A 17,579-nucleotide genomic window follows, 5' to 3' on the forward strand; every position below is an offset into this window, starting at 1 on the left:
TAAAGAAGGCAAAAGGATGCTGATACTTCATAAGTTATTCACCTGTGTGATTACATTTGTTTTTCAGATGGCATAACGAAGTTGATAAAGCCCAGAATCATCTTAAATTTAGAAAAAGGAAAAGAAAAGAAAAAGTCTAGGCAATAAGCAACGCAAAGGCCTCAGCCACAAACAACTTGTGGGCTTGGAACAAAAACGAAGCTCGAGGCTAATTTCTTCGTTTTAGGATGGCATGCATTGGGTGGAGTTTGTGAGTGGTGAGCCCAACAGTATCAACATTTTCTTCCTCTCCATCTCTCAGCTTCCACTCAAACTCCTGCACCAGCCTACCAATTGTGGTGCAGGCTATTAGCATTGCCTGAAGAGAACCAGCACAAACCCTCTTTCCAGCTCCAAATGCCATGGTCTTGTACAAATCCATTGGATCATATTTTGGCTCCAAAAATCTCTCCGGCTTCCATTCTCCAGGGCTTTCCCATTGATTCTTGTCCATGTTGCACCCGTATATATTAATAGCAATCTGAACATTACAAGTTACTTGAAAGATCAATAACATCTGTAAATAAAATAAAATGAGAGATGAGAAGTCTCATGGCATATTTGTTTATCAATTACCTCTGATCCAGCAGGAACATAGTAACCTCCTAATTGGGTATCTTCATGTGCATATCTTAAAGGAACTATCGGAGCTGGACTGTGCTTCCTTAGAGTTTCATGGAAAACAGCACTCAGGTATGGAAGTTGGGACAAATGTTCCTCAGTGATCTTGTTGGATCCACAAACATTTTGGATTTCTTGATAGAGACGACCCTGTTTCATAAAGAGGCAACCAATATCAGTTACAGATAAAACCAAAATTTTTAAAAAAAAAGCATATAACATCCGGAAAAATTAGTGACTGAAATTAAAAGTACCTGTCGGTTTGAATCTTTAGCAATTTCATACATAGCCCATTCTGTTGTTACCAATGTTGTATCCGCTGTCTCGATAATCGTCTCCCAAAGCAACATAGCTATTTGCTCTGATGTAAGCGTTTTTGCTTCAGAAAGCAAGTAGTCGGTATAACAATTTAGTTCCTGTTTCATATCCCAGTCAAGTTACAGAAACAACAACTGAGAAGTTCCAGAAAAAAATGCATTTGAAAGTAAAAAAAGAGCACACCTCTCCTGACGCAATTCCCTTCTTCCGATCATCGATCAGGGCATTCATTACTGCACTCCTGCGGGTATAGAGTCTCTGAATTTTCATTTCTAAGCTCTTATTGGGAACCCATGTCAGGTAAGGGAAGAAATCTCTCCAATCAACATCAATTGCAGCCTCCATTATGTCAAGCACTAGAACCTTAAAGATCTCATCTCTCGACAATGTAGTGCCAAGCTCCTCCACATAAATGGAGTCTTCTATGTTCTTTCCTATGGCCTGCATATCCCATTATTCTAGTTGATTCTATGTTCTTGATTTTGTAATTGCAATGTCAAGTACAAGGAACAAAAGTCAAAGAACAATTTTTTCAAACGAAATGATGAAACACTCACTTGCTTCAATGAAATTCCAAAGAGTTCATATTCAAATATTTTCCTGAAATTAATAGCTTCTTGAGGAGCGCTCTTTACATGAGCATGCAATCGGCTTGCAACATTCTCCCTCATGGTATCTCTGTGGCTTCGGTGTCGCTTCTGCGTGTTATTAAATGGATTTATAACAAGATCTACTTTATTATGGCAACAAAAACAGTAAGCACACAAATTAAGTGAGAACAAAAACTGTAACAATCAACCTGCGCATTTGCTCCAAGAACATTTGTGAGTATGTATCGTTTTATCATCTTGTGAAAGTCGTTGTAGTCACTTATTGCAACCATACATTTATTGCAAGTGAGAATCTTTAGTGCCTTTGATAGCTTTTTCGTTGACATGGACGAATATCTGGTCACCATGGCCTGAAACAACCAACCATTAGAGCAGAAAGTGGTGACCAATATATACAACCAATGACTTCATACCAAAAGGAAAATAATAACATAGAAGCATTCATGTACAAGATAAAACCAGCCCTGTATTATATACGTATTAAGCATTAACATATTGGATATTTAAGAAACAGAACTTCATTGTTAGGACACTTTGATCATTGCCATAGGGCATCTAGGACACTGCTGTTTCTCATCAAAATTTATAATGATGCCAATGGAGAATATTAAACCCATAAGTGGGTAATCAGTAGAAAACTCAACCCAATGGATCTTTCACGGCATTAAGGAAAACACAGGGGGCTTTTGTATCTCATAATTGATAATGCTATACAATAAGTATGATTCTCATAAACTGCAACTTCAGCTATAGAGTCTTAATTCTCCATGAGATTGCGAATGACACATTGAGACACAGAACACAGTTGTTATTGCAAGAAAGTAATTAATTACTTGTCCACATGAAAAATTTCAGAAAGATCAAAGCGTGAAAAACCTGCCTCTTCTTTAACTTAAATATCAAACGTTTCAGCTTGAGTTCACTTCACAGTCTCCTGTTTGCTACCAAACTTCAGCACAAATGAAGCTAGTCTAGCTAAAAAGAAAGGCCTAACAAGCAACCAAATTTTACCCAACTCTGAAGTTTTAGACACAAAGCCCGCTCTATTTTTCATCTTATGAGATGGTACACACTGAACTCACTTGGTAAGTTGGTATAAACAACATCTATGGTCATTGATCAATAATAAACTTATGAATAGATATTAGATTTTTTTTCCTCAAATACCCTTCGAATATGTGACATGGTAGATGGTACATAGAGATTGGTGAGATAAAAATGGGACAAGTTATATATGTAAAGCCTGAGTTGCAGATTCCCCTGAGATCAGCAGAAATGAGAAGAAGAAAGGTACCTCTTTGGCAACATCCGTAGTATTGAGAACGACCACGGTTGAAGCACCAGTCCGGATAGAATAGATAGGTCCATACTTCTCAGCCCACTTTGTAAACGTCTTGTAAGGCTTCTTATCCTTCAGTTGCAGCAAATTCCCCACCACCGGCAGCCCTGGTACCACTGCACACACACCCCAAACAAATTCCCAAGTTAATTACACAATAATCATTGCATCTTCTTTCTTAAATTCCCAAAAACTAATAATGACAAAGATAAAAGCAGAAATCTCATGATCACTGATCAAGAGAAAATCTCAAAGAAGAAGAACATGACATGCAAATTAAGGCAAAGACTGAGAAATATGTACCTGGCACAGAAGGGAGTTGGGAAAATGCACTCTTCTTGGTAAAGATTAAACCTTTGATGGAAAACAGGAAAAGCAAAGACAGAGCACCCAGTGCAACAGGGATGGCAAAGGGCAATGCTTGAAAATCTTGAAGGACTTGTTGAATGGGAGCCATTGATTTTCCCAGAAAGCTAAAAGGAAAGGTACTTGGGTGTGTTGGGAATGCTTTTGATACTTGAAATCACCCAACACAAAAGCATATATATATATATATATATATGGTGGGGTGTGAAAAATTGTGCCTGGACAGAAAAGGAAGTTACAAAAGTGAGTGAGGGGGGAAGGATAAGCATTAAAAGCACCGAGTTGGCTAAAACAGAAGAAGAAAATCGTCATCTTTCTAAGGTAGTTGCGGTAAAGGAATATGCCCACTCAAAACGTGCTATGGCCCTTCCTTCTCCTGAATCTAAATCTGCTCCATTGGTCTGTCTTTTTCTATTTGGTAAGCTCAAGCATGGTGATTCCATTTTGGCCTTTCGTTCCTAAGATGGCCAGTCACTCTGTGGGCATGGGGACAAAAATGGCATTTTAGATGTCATCTGGGTATCGAAATGGTTCCAGATTCCTTTCATGCGTTGGCCTTATATTAGAAAACTAATAATTCTTCTACCTTGTAGGCTTTGTACGTGTCACGAAATCAAAGCTTAGTTCTTTTCTTTATATGTTTATGTTTTATTTGGCGTCGCTTAGAGGATTTTTAAGAGAGATGTCAAATACCAAACATTAAATCTAAATTTAATAGTTGATATGGCAATTGACAGTTACACAATTTTATACTCCACTCAATATGTCAAATTAAATTATTATTTTATTACATTTAAATGATCATTCAAGATAGGAAATAAATTGGAAAGAGAAAGAATGCAAAAATTTGTAACAGTCAAATTATTCAAGATAACGAAGAAAATAATAAGTGAAAATAACAACCAGCTTGTCTTTAAAAAATAATAAAATATTTATTTGACCTTGCTTTTGGAATGTCAAAAGTAATGAACCTTTAGCCTTCATTCCACATCAGTTTTGACAATTCAGTATGAGTGATGTGAGATGTTATTTATAGTTGTTAAATGTCTATATAACACTTTTGACATATCAGTTGGAGATGCTCTTACTTGTGACTCTGTGTGTGACACTATCCTGCTTGGGAAGTTGGGCTTTAGGTTCTTCCTTGCCGCTCGTGAAAGACACCAACTTTAATCTTCAATTTCGGTTTTTGTCCATTGTTTTAGACAAAGCTTTAAAATTTGAACATTGTCTGTGGTGTCCTTATGGATACAATCTTCTCATGGTTGGGAAAAATACGTTGATAAACTAATTAGCTGATTTTCTGAACACTAACATACTATGTTGAGAGATTGACTATTTGGTAATATAACATACTATGTATCTAACAAGAGGAAGAAAATATTACTATATATATAGTATTGATAATTGAAAGGGAAATGAATTGATGGCAGATAAATTTAATATAATTCAATGAACCCAAAGAAAAAAGAAAAGTGCCTATAAGGGTTGGTTGAGTTGGTAAGGAGCATTCTCTTTGCTAGTAAGGTCTAGATTCGAGTCCCTTTGTCGACAATCCCTCTTAGTGGGTAATATCTAAAATTTAAGAAATGGGTTAAGACCCTCTTTGTAAGTCCTCAAAGAGATTTAGGTATACCAGAATAGAGTAGCCTCCTCTCGCCCTCAACTTTTTTGTTTACCGAAAAACAGGCAAAAAAAAGAAAAGAGAAGACGTCCAAAAAAGTACCACAAAATCAGTCTTGGGCCCAAGCATTAAGACGGGGAAGGGATTGCTTGGTGTGTAGTGTATTGCAACAATTTGTACCTGGCCCAAAATCTAAGCATTGGGCAACCTTGGGATGGATCTTGGATGCTTTTCACCTGCTTTTATTGGATGTAATTTAACATTTGAGCCCAACTCCAGCCAAAATATATGCATTTAGAGATGTTCATGTTTCTTTACAGGCAAAAAAAGGGTAGCAGAAGTTGTACCAACATTTGGAAAAACAATACATTTTTTGGTAATTTCAGCGCATTTTTAATTTTTCAGAAATTCAATTCTAAGACTTGTAGGTGTTGGAATATTAGAGAGGTCGTGGAGTGTGTGGAGAAAGTTCAAAGAATCTTTATCTTCATCGTCCTCGTCCTTGTATTATATATTATTATTATTATTATCATCATATATACACACACAAAGAGCTTTTATTGAAGAATTCATCAAATTAGCTTATTTGAAAGATATCTTTTTAGGGCCCATTCTGCATTGTATTTCATTAATCCAAACCGTCTATATTTTAGATAATCATTCAAAGATAACCTCTACAAGAAATCACTTGAATTCGATATCATTTGACCACTCAATTGTGTTATTGAAATTTTAATACTTTCTTGAAGCATCGTGTTCATTGATTTTGTAAGGATACAATTAGATGTCGAAACGTTTTCTAATTTGTCTAATTTTTTGCAAGAATGATCTATGAATGTAAACTTAAAAAATAAATGATTTAAATTGTTATAAATTAAAAAAAAAATATCATAGGATACCCCAAAAAGTATCACCCAAATAAAATTATTTGGAGAACCCTGAATTGAAAGAACTACATATCTAACAATATGTGATATGTCCAATCAAAGATCTAACTTCAAAATTATTGTCCATAATGGTGCCATGAAGGAACGAGCAAAAGTTGATTGTGATTTTGCCCGAGAGTTAGGCTAAGGGCCCACGCTGAGCAACACTATAGCTAGGATTATTGCATTTTGCATGAAATTAATTATATTTGGAAACGACATCCACCCACAAACACTTGACGTTTGGCATGGTCATCTCATATGGAGACTCGACGACCAAACTCACCAAACTCAGAGAAAATGTTTCTGACCATATATATTTGTGGTAGTCCCCACAAACCTCTCAATTGTTTACTTATATACTGGAGAGATATGGAGCTTTTAGGTAAAGCTAAATTTGAATGGAATAGACGCATCATTCAACTATAAGAAAAAGAAGAAAAATACTCGAAAGTAATGCCTACCCAATTCAAAAGGGGGTCTACTCATCAATTATTATTATTCGGGAACCAGAAATGTTGTTGTAGTATTGAGGACCACAAGAATAAGCATGCAAGACATGAAACATCGTGGTTCGAGCTGTGCTGCATTATGAGATACAACAACAAAAAATGTCACGTAATTTTGTATTTATAGATCGAGACTTCATTTTAGTAAGCATGGATGGAGCACCAATTTGCACATCAAATACAGAGGGTTTGTAGTTGAAATGAGAACAGTTATCTTTGCAATTGAGGTCTTGTGTTCGGATTTTCTATCTTCTAGTAAGCAACTAAGCACTAAAAAAGGAACTTTAATCAAAGTAGAAGATGCAGTGGTTGTTCCTTGCTTGGGGTTTGGGGTAACTCATGGCGTGGCATCTTAGCAACGAAAGAAACAGAAATATATAGAAGATTTTCCGAACACAGAAGGGTGTTATTATTCTCCTACTATCTTGTGTGTTTGAGGAAAAAGAAAGCCAATCTTATATCGGATAGCCAAATATATTGTTGGAAAATAATATTTAAACAAAAACAGTGTGCCTCAAGTTTTATAAATTTGGAGTAGGCCATTCTTACTTTATTGTATTTGACTCTTTGTTAGTTATGAGATTATGTAATCAGACATTAGTGTTTTCATTGCCTCCAGCTCCAGCTCTATCAAATCAATGTCCATGTGTTGAGTGTTGAGTGTTGAGTGTTCCTTGTCATGTCAAGAAACGAAACAAGGCATAATATTATATAAAATAATTAGAAACGATTGAAAAAATACTCTGGCTTTCAAAGAAAAGAACTAGGCCGAAATTTGAGTGACCATTAAACCATAAAATTCTTTTCATTCCTTAGATTCCGCTAATTTCCATGTGTTTTACATTGTGTCTGTTGCTTTATCAAATCAAGCATCCTAAACTTCCACGATATGTGGATTTCCATCTATTAATGGTTTCAAACTTAGTCAAAGTCAGAACAGTTTTGCGTTATCTCGTTGAAAATTCCAGGTCAAATTGGTCAATATTCTCAAAATGTCCAGATAAGTGCATAACCTTTTCATTGAAATTTCCAACAATATAAGGACCATGATATATTTTAGATGGAAAGAAAAAACAAAACAAAACAATGTAAGGACCAGCATTACTATTTAAGGTTTGTGTTTTGTTTTGTGTCAAAAGCTGCATCGTCGAGGTAGTAGTGGCTAGTGACAGTGAGTAAAGTCATTATTCATGCCACATGATTATTTATTGGGAAGATTATCAACCATTTATATTTGCAAGAAGAATTTTCTTTCTGCCAGGAAGAAAAAAATTCATTATGGACTACAACAAATCACATCATTCTATATTTATTATCTTATAAAAGCCACTATATCATTTAAGTTGACCACCTTTCCAAATGGTGACAGCTAACTAAAGCAGGCACACACATGCACAGGCCCAGTGCATGCATGATTTGCAATTCAGTTTTGTCGACGGTCCAATGTGATTCAATTTAATTTGCAAGCTAATTACGAGGAGTCTCATCTAAATTTCTAGTGATAAGGGTACTATTAAATACTTGAAAAATGCAGTTATCAACTAGGTACCCAGTTTGAGATGAGATACAAGGTTGATTTGCAAAGATAAAAAAGATAAGTGGTGTTTCTCTATTTTCACAAATATCTTATCGCACTTAGCAGGAATATTATGATTATGGCCCGGTGGGTACAAAAAAGGTACCGTGAAGTCAAAAAGCCCGCGACTTTTCTCAAACAAGCTTCAAATCGCTGAGTGGAGAGAGCGCTGAAGCTGGTGTTGGGTGTGACCGTGTGAGTGAGCTTTAAACATGTGGGGGAAGGGGGTCTGTGAAGGAAACGGAGGTAAATTAAACTGGAAAATCAAAGAGGGAGGTGTGATATTTAATGTGGGGAGGTAAGAGAAACAGCAAGCATTCAATGCGGACATGTCTGTATTGACTGCCATAGTAAATGAGGATTTGGTGGGTTGCAAAGGATTTGTTTTTATCTTGCACCTCTATCACCACCAGCTGAGAGATTGAGAGAGAGAGTGGTTGGTTGGCGGTGGAAGAGCAGTGATAGTGGGGCGAGGAGTTGTTGAATTGAAGCTGTTTCTGCTGCCTTGCTTTTCTCTGCTTTAGACCTCTTCTTTATTCTTTTGGGTCTTTGATTCCTGGGCACCATTCTCTCTTTACCCTTTCATTTTTTGTTTGTAGGCTTGCTCTGTTTTTATATTTTTCCTCGAAAGACTTAATCTTTACTGGGTTTAGTCCCAAAAATTAAAGAATTCAATTGTAATGGGTTGTGGGATTAGTGAGATATGTTTCTGTTGGCTTCGAGTCTTTTGGGAATGCTGAGTTTATAAGACCAAGTTCCTGGTTTTGAGGTTTTAATCTTTTTTTTCGGGGATGTTGGGTTTTGTTTATTTGGATGGTTTCTGCTGAAATGGATCACTCCTTAATTATGGGCCCTTGAAGGATGCTAAAGTTGGAGTTTTCTCCGCGATCACATTAGATTATTAAAGGTGAGTTCCTTACCAGATGTCCTTTGTGTTTTTCCTTTTCCTTTTCTCTTCTTTATGACCAGTACCTACAGATCTAACAAAAGTTCTGGGTTTTAATGGAAGAATCTCTTTGTTGTTTGAATGATTTAGGTAATAAAGGAAAAGCTCCTCAGCGAAGCAGCCAAAGTTTGAAATGTGCCTCTATCTCTGAAGCCCAAAATTTGATTTTGAAAAGCCAGCGTTCGATCTTTGTCAAACTCGGAGACCCGCTTTTGCTTTGAAACTGATTCTCTGATTCTGCTTACTTGAGTCCGTGTTCTTCTTTCGGACCCGTACTTGGTTCATTACTTTCTGGGTAGCATAGCAGTCAGACTGGTGTTAGAGAGAGAGTGAAAAAAAAACAGAGAGGCCTTCATGCATCTTTCAGTATGGAAGCCTATATCGCACTGTGCTGCTCTGTTAATGGAGAAGAAGACCAGAAGGAGAGATGGTTCTGGTTTGACCGTGGACGCCAAGCGAAAGTCTTCAGTTCTCCGGCAATTGCAAGAAAACAAGCTCAGGGAGGCTCTTGAAGAGGCATCAGAAGATGGGTCTCTTGCAAAATCCCAGGATATTGATTCTGAGACTCCAAATCAAGACGGCAGCTTTGGAAGGTCAAGGTCTCTTGCTAGGCTTCATGCCCAGAAGGAGTTTTTGCGAGCCACAGCACTCGCGGCGGACCGAATCTTTTCCACAGAGGGTTCAATTCCTGATCTCCATGAAGCTTTCAACAAGTTCCTCACAATGTACCCCAAGTTCCAATCTTCAGAAAAGATTGATCATTTGAGGGCAGAAGAATACAGTCACCTCTCAGAATCGTTTGCAAAGGTATGTCTAGATTACTGCGGTTTTGGGTTATTTTCCTCTCTCCAAACTCAACAATATTGGGAATCTTCTTCGTTTACTTTGTCGGAGATAACTGCAAATTTGAGTAACCATGCTCTTTATGGAGGTGCTGAGAAAGGCTGTACTGAGCATGATATCAAGACTAGGATTATGGATTATTTGAACATCCCTGAAAACGAATATGGTCTTGTTTTTACTGTTAGTAGAGGGTCTGCTTTTAAATTGTTGGCTGACTCTTACCCTTTCCAAACCAATAAGAAGTTGTTGACCATGTTTGATCATGAGAGCCAGTCTCTGAACTGGATGGCTCAGAGTGCTAAAGAGAAAGGTGCTAAGGTTTATAGTTCATGGTTTAAATGGCCAACCCTGAAACTTTGCTCTAGGGAGCTGAAGAAGCAAATTGCAAATAAGAAAAGGAGGAAGAAGGATTCTGCAACTGGGCTTTTTGTATTTCCTGTTCAGTCAAGAGTAACTGGTGCCAAGTATTCCTACCAGTGGATGGCACTTGCTCAGCAGAACAATTGGCATGTTTTGCTTGATGCTGGATCATTGGGTCCCAAAGACATGGATTCACTTGGGCTGTCTCTCTTTCGTCCAGATTTCATTATTACATCATTCTACAGGGTATTCGGTTCTGACCCAACTGGATTTGGATGTCTTTTGATCAAGAAATCTGTAATGGGGAGTCTGCAAAGTCAAGGTGGGCGCACTGGGACTGGAATTGTGAGGATTCTACCTGTTTTTCCTCAATACCTGAGTGATTCTGTGGATGGTCTTGATGGATTTGCTGGAATTGAAAATGATGCAGTCAACAGTAATGAAGAATTATTGCCTGAAACACATGGGGGGTCTCTGATGCCTGCCTTTTCAGGTGTATTCACTTCCAATCAGGTGAGGGATTGCTTTGAGACAGAGATGGATCAAGACTCAGACAGGGATGGGGCAAGCACCATATTTGAAGAAGCTGAGAGCATTTCAGTTGGGGAGGTTATGAAGAGTCCAATCTTCAGTGAGGATGAGTCATCAGACAATTCATACTGGATTGACTTGGGTCAGAGTCCATTTGGTTCTGATCATTCTGTACAACTAACGAGACCGAAAACTGGTTCACCATTGCCACCATCATGGTTTTCTGGCAGGAAAAATAACAAGCTTTTGTCTCCAAAAGTAACATCAAGACTGCCAAAGAGCCCAATTTATGATGATGATAAGAGGGTAAACCAGAGACAACATGAAGATCCTGTTTTGTCTTTTGATGCAGCTGTATTATCAGTATCACATGAGCAGGACCATGTTAAGGGAATCCCTGAAGAAGAAATGTTTGCTGAAACAGATGCTGCCTCAGGAAATGGTAGAACATATTCAGGTTCCCTTCATGTTGGGGAGATTCACGAAGAACCTGAAATGAGGGAAGATTCAAGGCCAAAGAACCAGACTTCTGGTCTTAAACACAGTAACCTCGAGAGTTCCTCAACCTCTGAAATTTGCCAAGAGTCAAAAGAAAGTGCTATAAGGAGAGAGACAGAGGGTGACTTTAGACTTCTGGGAAGAAGGGAAACGAATAGATTTTCCGGTCGTAGATTTTTCGGTTTAGAAGAGGGTGATCGAGAGTTAAGCATGGGTAGCAGGGTGTCTTTTACCATAGAAGACAGCCACAGAGGAAAGTCGAGCCATATTTTTGAGCCTGGAGAAACATCTATGGCTACCCTTGGCGATGATGGATCTATGAGCGAAGGAGAATATGGTGATGAGCAGGAATGGGGAAGGAGGGAGCCTGAGATAGTTTGTCGGTGTCTTGATCATGTTAATATGTTAGGTCTGAACAAAACTACCCTCAGACTGCGGTATCTTATCAATTGGCTTGTTACCTCGCTACTTCAACTTCGATTACCTGGTTCGGATGAAAGTGCCGGAGTGCCTCTTGTGCAAATATATGGTCCTAAAATCAAATATGAAAGGGGTGCTGCTGTAGCTTTTAATGTGAGGCAGAGCAGTGGAGGACTTGTTCACCCTGAAATTGTACAGAAATTGGCTGAAAAGAATGGTATATCTCTTGGTGTTGGTATCCTTAGTCATGTTCGAATCCTGGATGGCCCTAAACAGCTCTGTGGGGCACTTGATCTTGAAGATACATCTTTGTGCAAGCCAATGGCTAATGGCCGCCAGGGCAGTAAGAATATGTTCTATAGGGTCGAGGTCGTTACAGCATCACTTGGATTTTTGACCAACTTTGAAGATGTATATAAGATGTGGGCTTTTGTTGCCAAGTTTCTTGATTCATCATTTGTTGAAGTTGAAAGGGATGAATTACCTACAGTACCAGAGGATTCGGAAACGTAACACTTGTAAAGTATATGGATGTTTTTGTCTCTGTTTTGAGGAAAATGGACCCCTACTGTTTCATTTAGCAACCTCCCCTTGAACGTGTGGTCTGTTTCTTTTGCTCCTCAGGAGATTTTTCCTTGTGGGCAGATGAATTTGTTTATTCTTCTTGTCATATCTTTTGATGTAATTTTTTTGTATTAATGGTGTTTGGTTTTATGTAGAGCTTAGTTCAAAACCATTTATAATCAGCTTAGGAAGTCCTATGTAACTTGAAATAGAAGTAAAATGGTCTGAATATTTATCCTCATGGGAAAGCTTCTTCCGCCATTTGCCGTATGACAAATAGGACTACGATATTAATACTTGCATTTCTTAGTTCTTCATTAATAAATTATCCATTTGGGTGCAGAAAGAAAGAGAGCAGTTTTTGTCTGCAACTTAGGGGACCTGTTTACATAGTTTGACCTCGATATATCTCCTTCAGATCCATCCACAACCATTTTCCAGTGTCTCTATTCTCTATGCCATCAACAACTTGAGGAGAGAATCCATGTACCTTGTTTTACTATGCTTTTTTGTCTGGATTTTGTTGTGTTCTAGTTCAAGGACATTGATGGTTGAAACTTGAAAGTAAAGATTGATTCTTCTTTATTATACTCGTATCCCTTGTCTGATACGTAAAATGCCATATTCTACCCTAAAAAAATAATCTAGTCTTTGAGCTTTGACGCTCTGTGTGTGTCGTGTCTCGTGTTTGTCCTGGTGACATTTAAGTCTACCATTTTTCTGCATAACAATCACATGACTCACACCTCAGCCACCACCCACCCTTCTTAAAAATTAGATTTTTGGGGTTTCTTGTCTGGCTAGGTTGATTGGTTCCATAAAATTGTTTATGAATTTTGTATTTGATTGATTCGGATGGGGTCAAGAACACTACCTTGCTGTCATTTGAAAATGGTAAATGGACCAAGACACATAAAGGAACCAAAAAAGCTTGAAAGGAAAATGCCATTAACATAGGACGACATGGTCATAACCCATAAGCTAAAAACATTCAAATAATTCATGAGTAGCAAGGTCGTTTTCGCATGGATTTTGTTTCGTGCAGTGTTTTCCAGTGCATGTGATTTTCACATCACACCAAACGCACTCAAAAATTCAAAAATACAATCAATGCCAAGAAAGCAGAAACTTATTACCAAATCTCCAAGGCAGGATCTTTCTGATACACCATATATTTTGTACCAGTAACCTGTTCAAAAGTAAAACCCTTTTAAATACACCTGAAACAGTACAAGTCAACAGCCGAAAGGGGTGCAATTGGGCCCAGCTTTGTGCAAGGCTTTATCTTTGAGTGTTAATGGGAGTAATGGGCCTCTTTCTTCATTTGGTAATCAGTGAATTAAATTAGCGGGCCCATTTTGCTGGCTTCTTTACAATTTGCCATTCCGGCGTTAGTAGCACAGAGGCAGAAGCTTCAGGCTTTTCCGACCCTTATGTCCTGCGCTCTGTACTCAAAGTACAAGCTCCGGCCAACGCCATCAATGGTGCTTCCGTCACTTCTCTGTAAGCCAATGCTACGTTGGAGAGCAGAGATTGGCCCTTTGAGGCTATGTTTATACCTTGTATTCAGCTGGTAAGGCCAAACCCCATATTTTGATTTGTAAGCCCATAGAAATTATCAGTTCTTCATCTCTGTCTTTACTTTTCTTTTTCTTGTTCACTCATGTCATCAGGATTCATGGCTGTGAAATGCTCCAAGTTTTTTAAGTTTTTGGCTCCTGGGTTCAACACAAGACTTGTATGATTCTCTTCTCTTCGCTCTCTGTATAATATATATATATATATATATCTGGTTGTGTAGATTTTGATGCTAGCTAGCTAGCTGTGGGAGGCCATTAGAGTACCAGTGCTGATGCTTCAACTTTTTACACCATATATATATATATATATATATTTCTCATGTATATGTATGCGAGTACAACCAGGTTACTAGAGCAAAAATTATTTAATTTGTCTGGGTTTGGGGGAAAATATATTTGCCTAGGTATAGCATTAGCCCAGCCGACATTCAAGTTTCTATCATCCTCTTTGTCTCTGCACATTTTTATTTAGTCTTCATCTTATTAGAGAAGGCCCATCCATTTTAACATAACTATAAGTTGTTTATATTTTTCATAAATTGAAGGATTAGGAACTGTGACCTAATATTTTTGTTCTACTTATGAACAGTCACTTCCAGTAGCGTTTTGTAGTTCTCTGAGTGAAAATAAACTGGATAAAGCAGTTATTAAAAGCTGCTTGGGATCCTGGCATGTTAGAGTTGGCAGGACTGTTGATGGGGTGCTGTCTTTTGAAGAAGGTTGGGAAGAATTTGTGAACCATCATGGCCTGAAACTAGGAGAAATTTTGATATTTAAACACAACGGCAAAAGGGCCTTCAATGTGGTTGCCTATGAGGCACTTGGTAGTGAGAAAGTGTATGATTCCAAAGGTGGGTCAAAATTTACATCCTTTCTCTGCATTTCCCATGTTGCGTTGCATCTAATGGTGGGTTGTTCCTTGGACTATTTTCAGAAGCAACTGCATCCTCAACCTCAAGGACTTCGTTCGCGTGCACGATGAAAAAATCCCATGGGGATCCTCATAAGGCTTACCTGGTAAGTTTTCTAACTTCTCTTTAGCTGTATGAAGTGTGTCATGTTATTATTTGCACATTATTGAAGATACAATTTCATGATTCCACTTCAAAGGAGATCTGCCAAAGTATATACAAAACATTATTTGTTGCCTGCAAGAGAACATATTATTTGTTGCATAATTAAAAAAGATTTAATATTTAAGCTTTAGAGAGTAGTGTTGGACAAAAGGAGGGAAACTTTAGTTTGTGTATAATAAGAGCAGGCCATCCTTCTTTTTCTCCTGAAAATATATTTTACAGCTTACTAATTATGTAGATCCCTAAAGGACTCCTCCCCACCCCTTTTTTTCTTTCCTTGACTTGCATTTGGTCAGTTGGAGCCATGCTTGATGCTCTGTTCCTTTTTATGGGATTTAAAGTTGTAATATTATTTGATTGTGATTCGTTTGATGCTCTCTCTAGCGTTGTCGTTAAGTTTTCATTAACACTGATAGTAACAATAATTGTTTATTTATATATTGAATAATCTCATTCTGAAATGCTTCCGTAATCTGTGCATGCAGATCATCCAACTTGTACAAACCCGTAATTAGAACAAGATTCATTTCAAGATTGTTCAATAATCTCTGCCCATCAAATAATATTCCAAAGCCATCTTTATTGATGTGAAGCTGACTGGAGCTACTTTTATATGTTCACTGTGTCATTTATTTATTCTTATCAACTTAGTTAAAAGGGAAGTCAGAGATGATAAAACATTTTCCAATACATGTATATGCTGGCTGTTCCAGTTAACATAAATCGAGTAATCTTCTTCAATAATGTGGATCATTCTGAAGTCGGATCATTCTGATGTGGATCCTCATAAGACTATATTCTGACGTTATTATTTGTTCATGGTTGAGTTGCGATCCTTACAACTAGCATGATGAAATTTCTTTTTCTTTTTTGGATTTTCTCTAAATCTGGTGGTTGATTTATGACAGACTATTCCTGCGCGATTTGCAAGATCAAATGGCATTGTGGCCACATCCAGAATAATTCTCAAAGACCCGTCTGGAAGATCATGGCCACTGATCTTAAGTAGGTGGGAAAGCATATCCAGGGGCAGTCATCGTATAGCTATCAGAACAAATGGATGGTACAAGTTTTATGAAGCCAACAAGCTCAAAAATGGAGATGTCTGCACATTCAACCTGAAACCGGTATCATCTAAGTCAGGTTCAAAATCAGCACGTGTCATGGATGTCCAGATAACCCGCGGTTGATCCTAGTCCATTGTAAAATTTGTTGATGTCCTTCGGATTTTGAACAATATCATCAAGCACCTAAGTTGCTGCTATCATGTTTGATGGGTTTGTTGATTCTGTGACGAGGTTATCTATCTAGCTCATGCTGTAATTCTTCTGCTGTTGCTATCTAGCCAGAAGAGTGTAACTCTGATGGATGAAACCTCCTTTATGCCTACTTTTGAAATTGTAATATTTCCTTCGCAGTTTTATTTGAATTTCTGTTAACGGTTGAGTGCTAATTAAAACACTTTGATATCTTTAATTAATCATTTATGATAAGCCACTTTTTCTTTTGGTCGAAAATCATAAGATTAACAGTATCAGTTTTTTCACTTGTGTTTGTATCATAGACTTAAATTTCGATATTATCGCCGATTCGTTTTTTTTGGGCCCTGATATTTTCGCAACATTCCATTTATATTTCGTCAATTTATCGATAATATCCTCGATAATATCGCCGAAATATCGGGACCGATATTTTCGTTCAAATTCAATATGAAATGGTCAATATATCGCGATATTATCAAATATCGCAATATGAAACCGAAAAAGACAGAAAAATGTTGAAAAGCCTCACCTTGCGCGCAGAGGGATTCGAACCCTTTCCCCTTCTCATCAAAGCCAGCTTCTTCTCCAACTCAGTTGCGGCTGAGTTTGTGTACATACCATCAACTTGTAATATTTATAAGGTCTTTAAAAATTGTCTGCAAGATAAATTTCCATATTAAAAAAATTCTCTAAGAATAAATTTAAGCATATATTTAATGTTATTTATTATTTTATAATGGAGTAGTGTTTTGTTGTTATTATATATTATGGAGTTTTATTATTATTCACTTTGAGTTTTAATATTGTTCATTATATGTGATACTAAATTTGAATTTTAATAGGAATTCTTTCTATGTGGTACTAAGTTACTCATACATTTTATCTTTGTTTTTTCGGTTAAGCTCATATATTTTATCATATGTATCAAGTGTAATATATTGAAGTACATTATTATAACTAAAAAATTATGGTGTGTTTAATTTTCTTTCATTAATTACTACATATTTTCTAAAGTCACAGTGTTTGTCAGATCGCTACATAATCAACTTAAATCACTCAAACCCACCATGCCATGCATTTTCTTCCAATTTTTTGTGATAAAATAATAGATAATTGACTAAGTAAACATCCTCTAAAGTTTCAATAAAAATTTCCAAGTTTTTCTCATAATTTCCGTGATTTTTATTCAATTTTTATCGATATCGATATTTTCTCGATATTTCCATCGATATATCCGTGTTTTTGGACCACCGATATTTTCGAAACTCCCGATGTTTTAGACCTTGGTTTGTATGCATGATCATATCTGATTAGCCAAAATTTCAAAGTTGAGTCTCACTCGTTTAAATAAGTTTGGTGAATTGAAATCAAATTATTTGTATTTGATATTAAGTTGATGCTTTTTCACTTATGTTTCGACTGAATTTTATGGTCACTGGTGGACCCATAGAGATGTAAAGAGGTGTACTTGCATTTCCTCTTGCCGAAAAATACTTTTGAGGTTGCAGTATTTGCCCCTCTGATCTGCCATGAAAGTACCCACTAAATGCTAGCTGAAATGCCTATGTGA

At 37.2% G+C, this 17,579-nt stretch overlaps 3 protein-coding genes across 5 annotated transcripts; 2 read left to right on the top strand and 1 right to left on the bottom strand.

Annotated features, from left to right (window-relative positions):
• On the bottom strand, positions 1-3,858 carry LOC103320777 (ent-kaurene oxidase, chloroplastic-like). Its single transcript, XM_089046443.1, has 8 exons — positions 3,232-3,858; positions 2,884-3,044; positions 1,778-1,939; positions 1,536-1,676; positions 1,162-1,419; positions 915-1,076; positions 616-810; positions 1-520 (listed from the first exon to the last, which is right to left on the bottom strand). Exons 1-8 carry the CDS (start codon positions 3,383-3,385, stop codon positions 209-211), a joined length of 1,545 nt encoding a protein of 514 aa, XP_088902569.1. The 5' UTR covers positions 3,386-3,858; the 3' UTR covers positions 1-208.
• A 4,038-nt stretch (positions 3,859-7,896) lies between these two features.
• LOC103320778 (uncharacterized) lies at positions 7,897-12,332 on the top strand. The gene is made up of 2 exons (XM_089045832.1): positions 7,897-8,836; positions 8,966-12,332. Exon 2 carries the CDS (start codon positions 9,230-9,232, stop codon positions 12,038-12,040), a length of 2,811 nt encoding a protein of 936 aa, XP_088901958.1. The 5' UTR covers positions 7,897-8,836; positions 8,966-9,229; the 3' UTR covers positions 12,041-12,332.
• Positions 12,333-13,490: 1,158 nt separating this feature from the next.
• On the top strand, positions 13,491-16,264 carry LOC103320779 (putative B3 domain-containing protein REM15). Of its 3 annotated transcripts, XM_089044731.1 has the most exons (5): positions 13,491-13,664; positions 13,765-13,829; positions 14,261-14,522; positions 14,606-14,688; positions 15,656-16,264. In XM_089044731.1, exons 2-5 carry the CDS (start codon positions 13,770-13,772, stop codon positions 15,935-15,937), a joined length of 687 nt encoding a protein of 228 aa, XP_088900857.1. In that variant the 5' UTR covers positions 13,491-13,664; positions 13,765-13,769; the 3' UTR covers positions 15,938-16,264. The 3 variants fall into 3 exon arrangements, with proteins under 3 accessions (XP_088900857.1, XP_008220723.2, XP_088900858.1); XM_008222501.2 differs by lacking the exon at positions 13,491-13,664 and having other exon boundaries at positions 13,675-13,829; positions 15,656-16,170; XM_089044732.1 differs by lacking the exons at positions 13,491-13,664; positions 15,656-16,264 and adding an exon at positions 15,233-15,409 and having other exon boundaries at positions 13,675-13,829.
• The last annotated feature ends 1,315 nt before the right edge of the window (positions 16,265-17,579 follow it).

The sequence above is a fragment of the Prunus mume genome, linkage group LG2 (assembly GCF_029339155.1).
Source record: "Prunus mume cultivar Tortuosa linkage group LG2, ASM2933915v1, whole genome shotgun sequence".
Lineage (NCBI taxonomy): Eukaryota > Viridiplantae > Streptophyta > Magnoliopsida > Rosales > Rosaceae > Prunus > Prunus mume.

Bases quoted from the DNA above. Each gene is read 5' to 3' on its own strand.
- LOC103320777 (XM_089046443.1), bottom strand. From the start codon at position 3,385: ATGGCTCCCATTCAACAAGTCCTTCAAGATTTTCAAGCATTGCCCTTT. The intron at 1,940-2,883 runs GTACCTTTCTTC...TGGTTGTTTCAG, and splicing joins CTACGGATGTTGCCAAAGAG to GCCATGGTGACCAGATATTC. The intron at 811-914 runs GTACTTTTAATT...TTTATGAAACAG, and splicing joins CTAAAGATTCAAACCGACAG to GGTCGTCTCTATCAAGAAAT.
- LOC103320778 (XM_089045832.1), top strand. From the start codon at position 9,230: ATGCATCTTTCAGTATGGAAGCCTATATCGCACTGTGCTGCTCTGTTA.
- LOC103320779 (XM_008222501.2), top strand. From the start codon at position 13,755: ATGTCATCAGGATTCATGGCTGTGAAATGCTCCAAGTTTTTTAAGTTT. The intron at 13,830-14,260 runs GTATGATTCTCT...ACTTATGAACAG, and splicing joins CTGGGTTCAACACAAGACTT to TCACTTCCAGTAGCGTTTTG. The intron at 14,689-15,655 runs GTAAGTTTTCTA...GATTTATGACAG, and splicing joins ATCCTCATAAGGCTTACCTG to ACTATTCCTGCGCGATTTGC.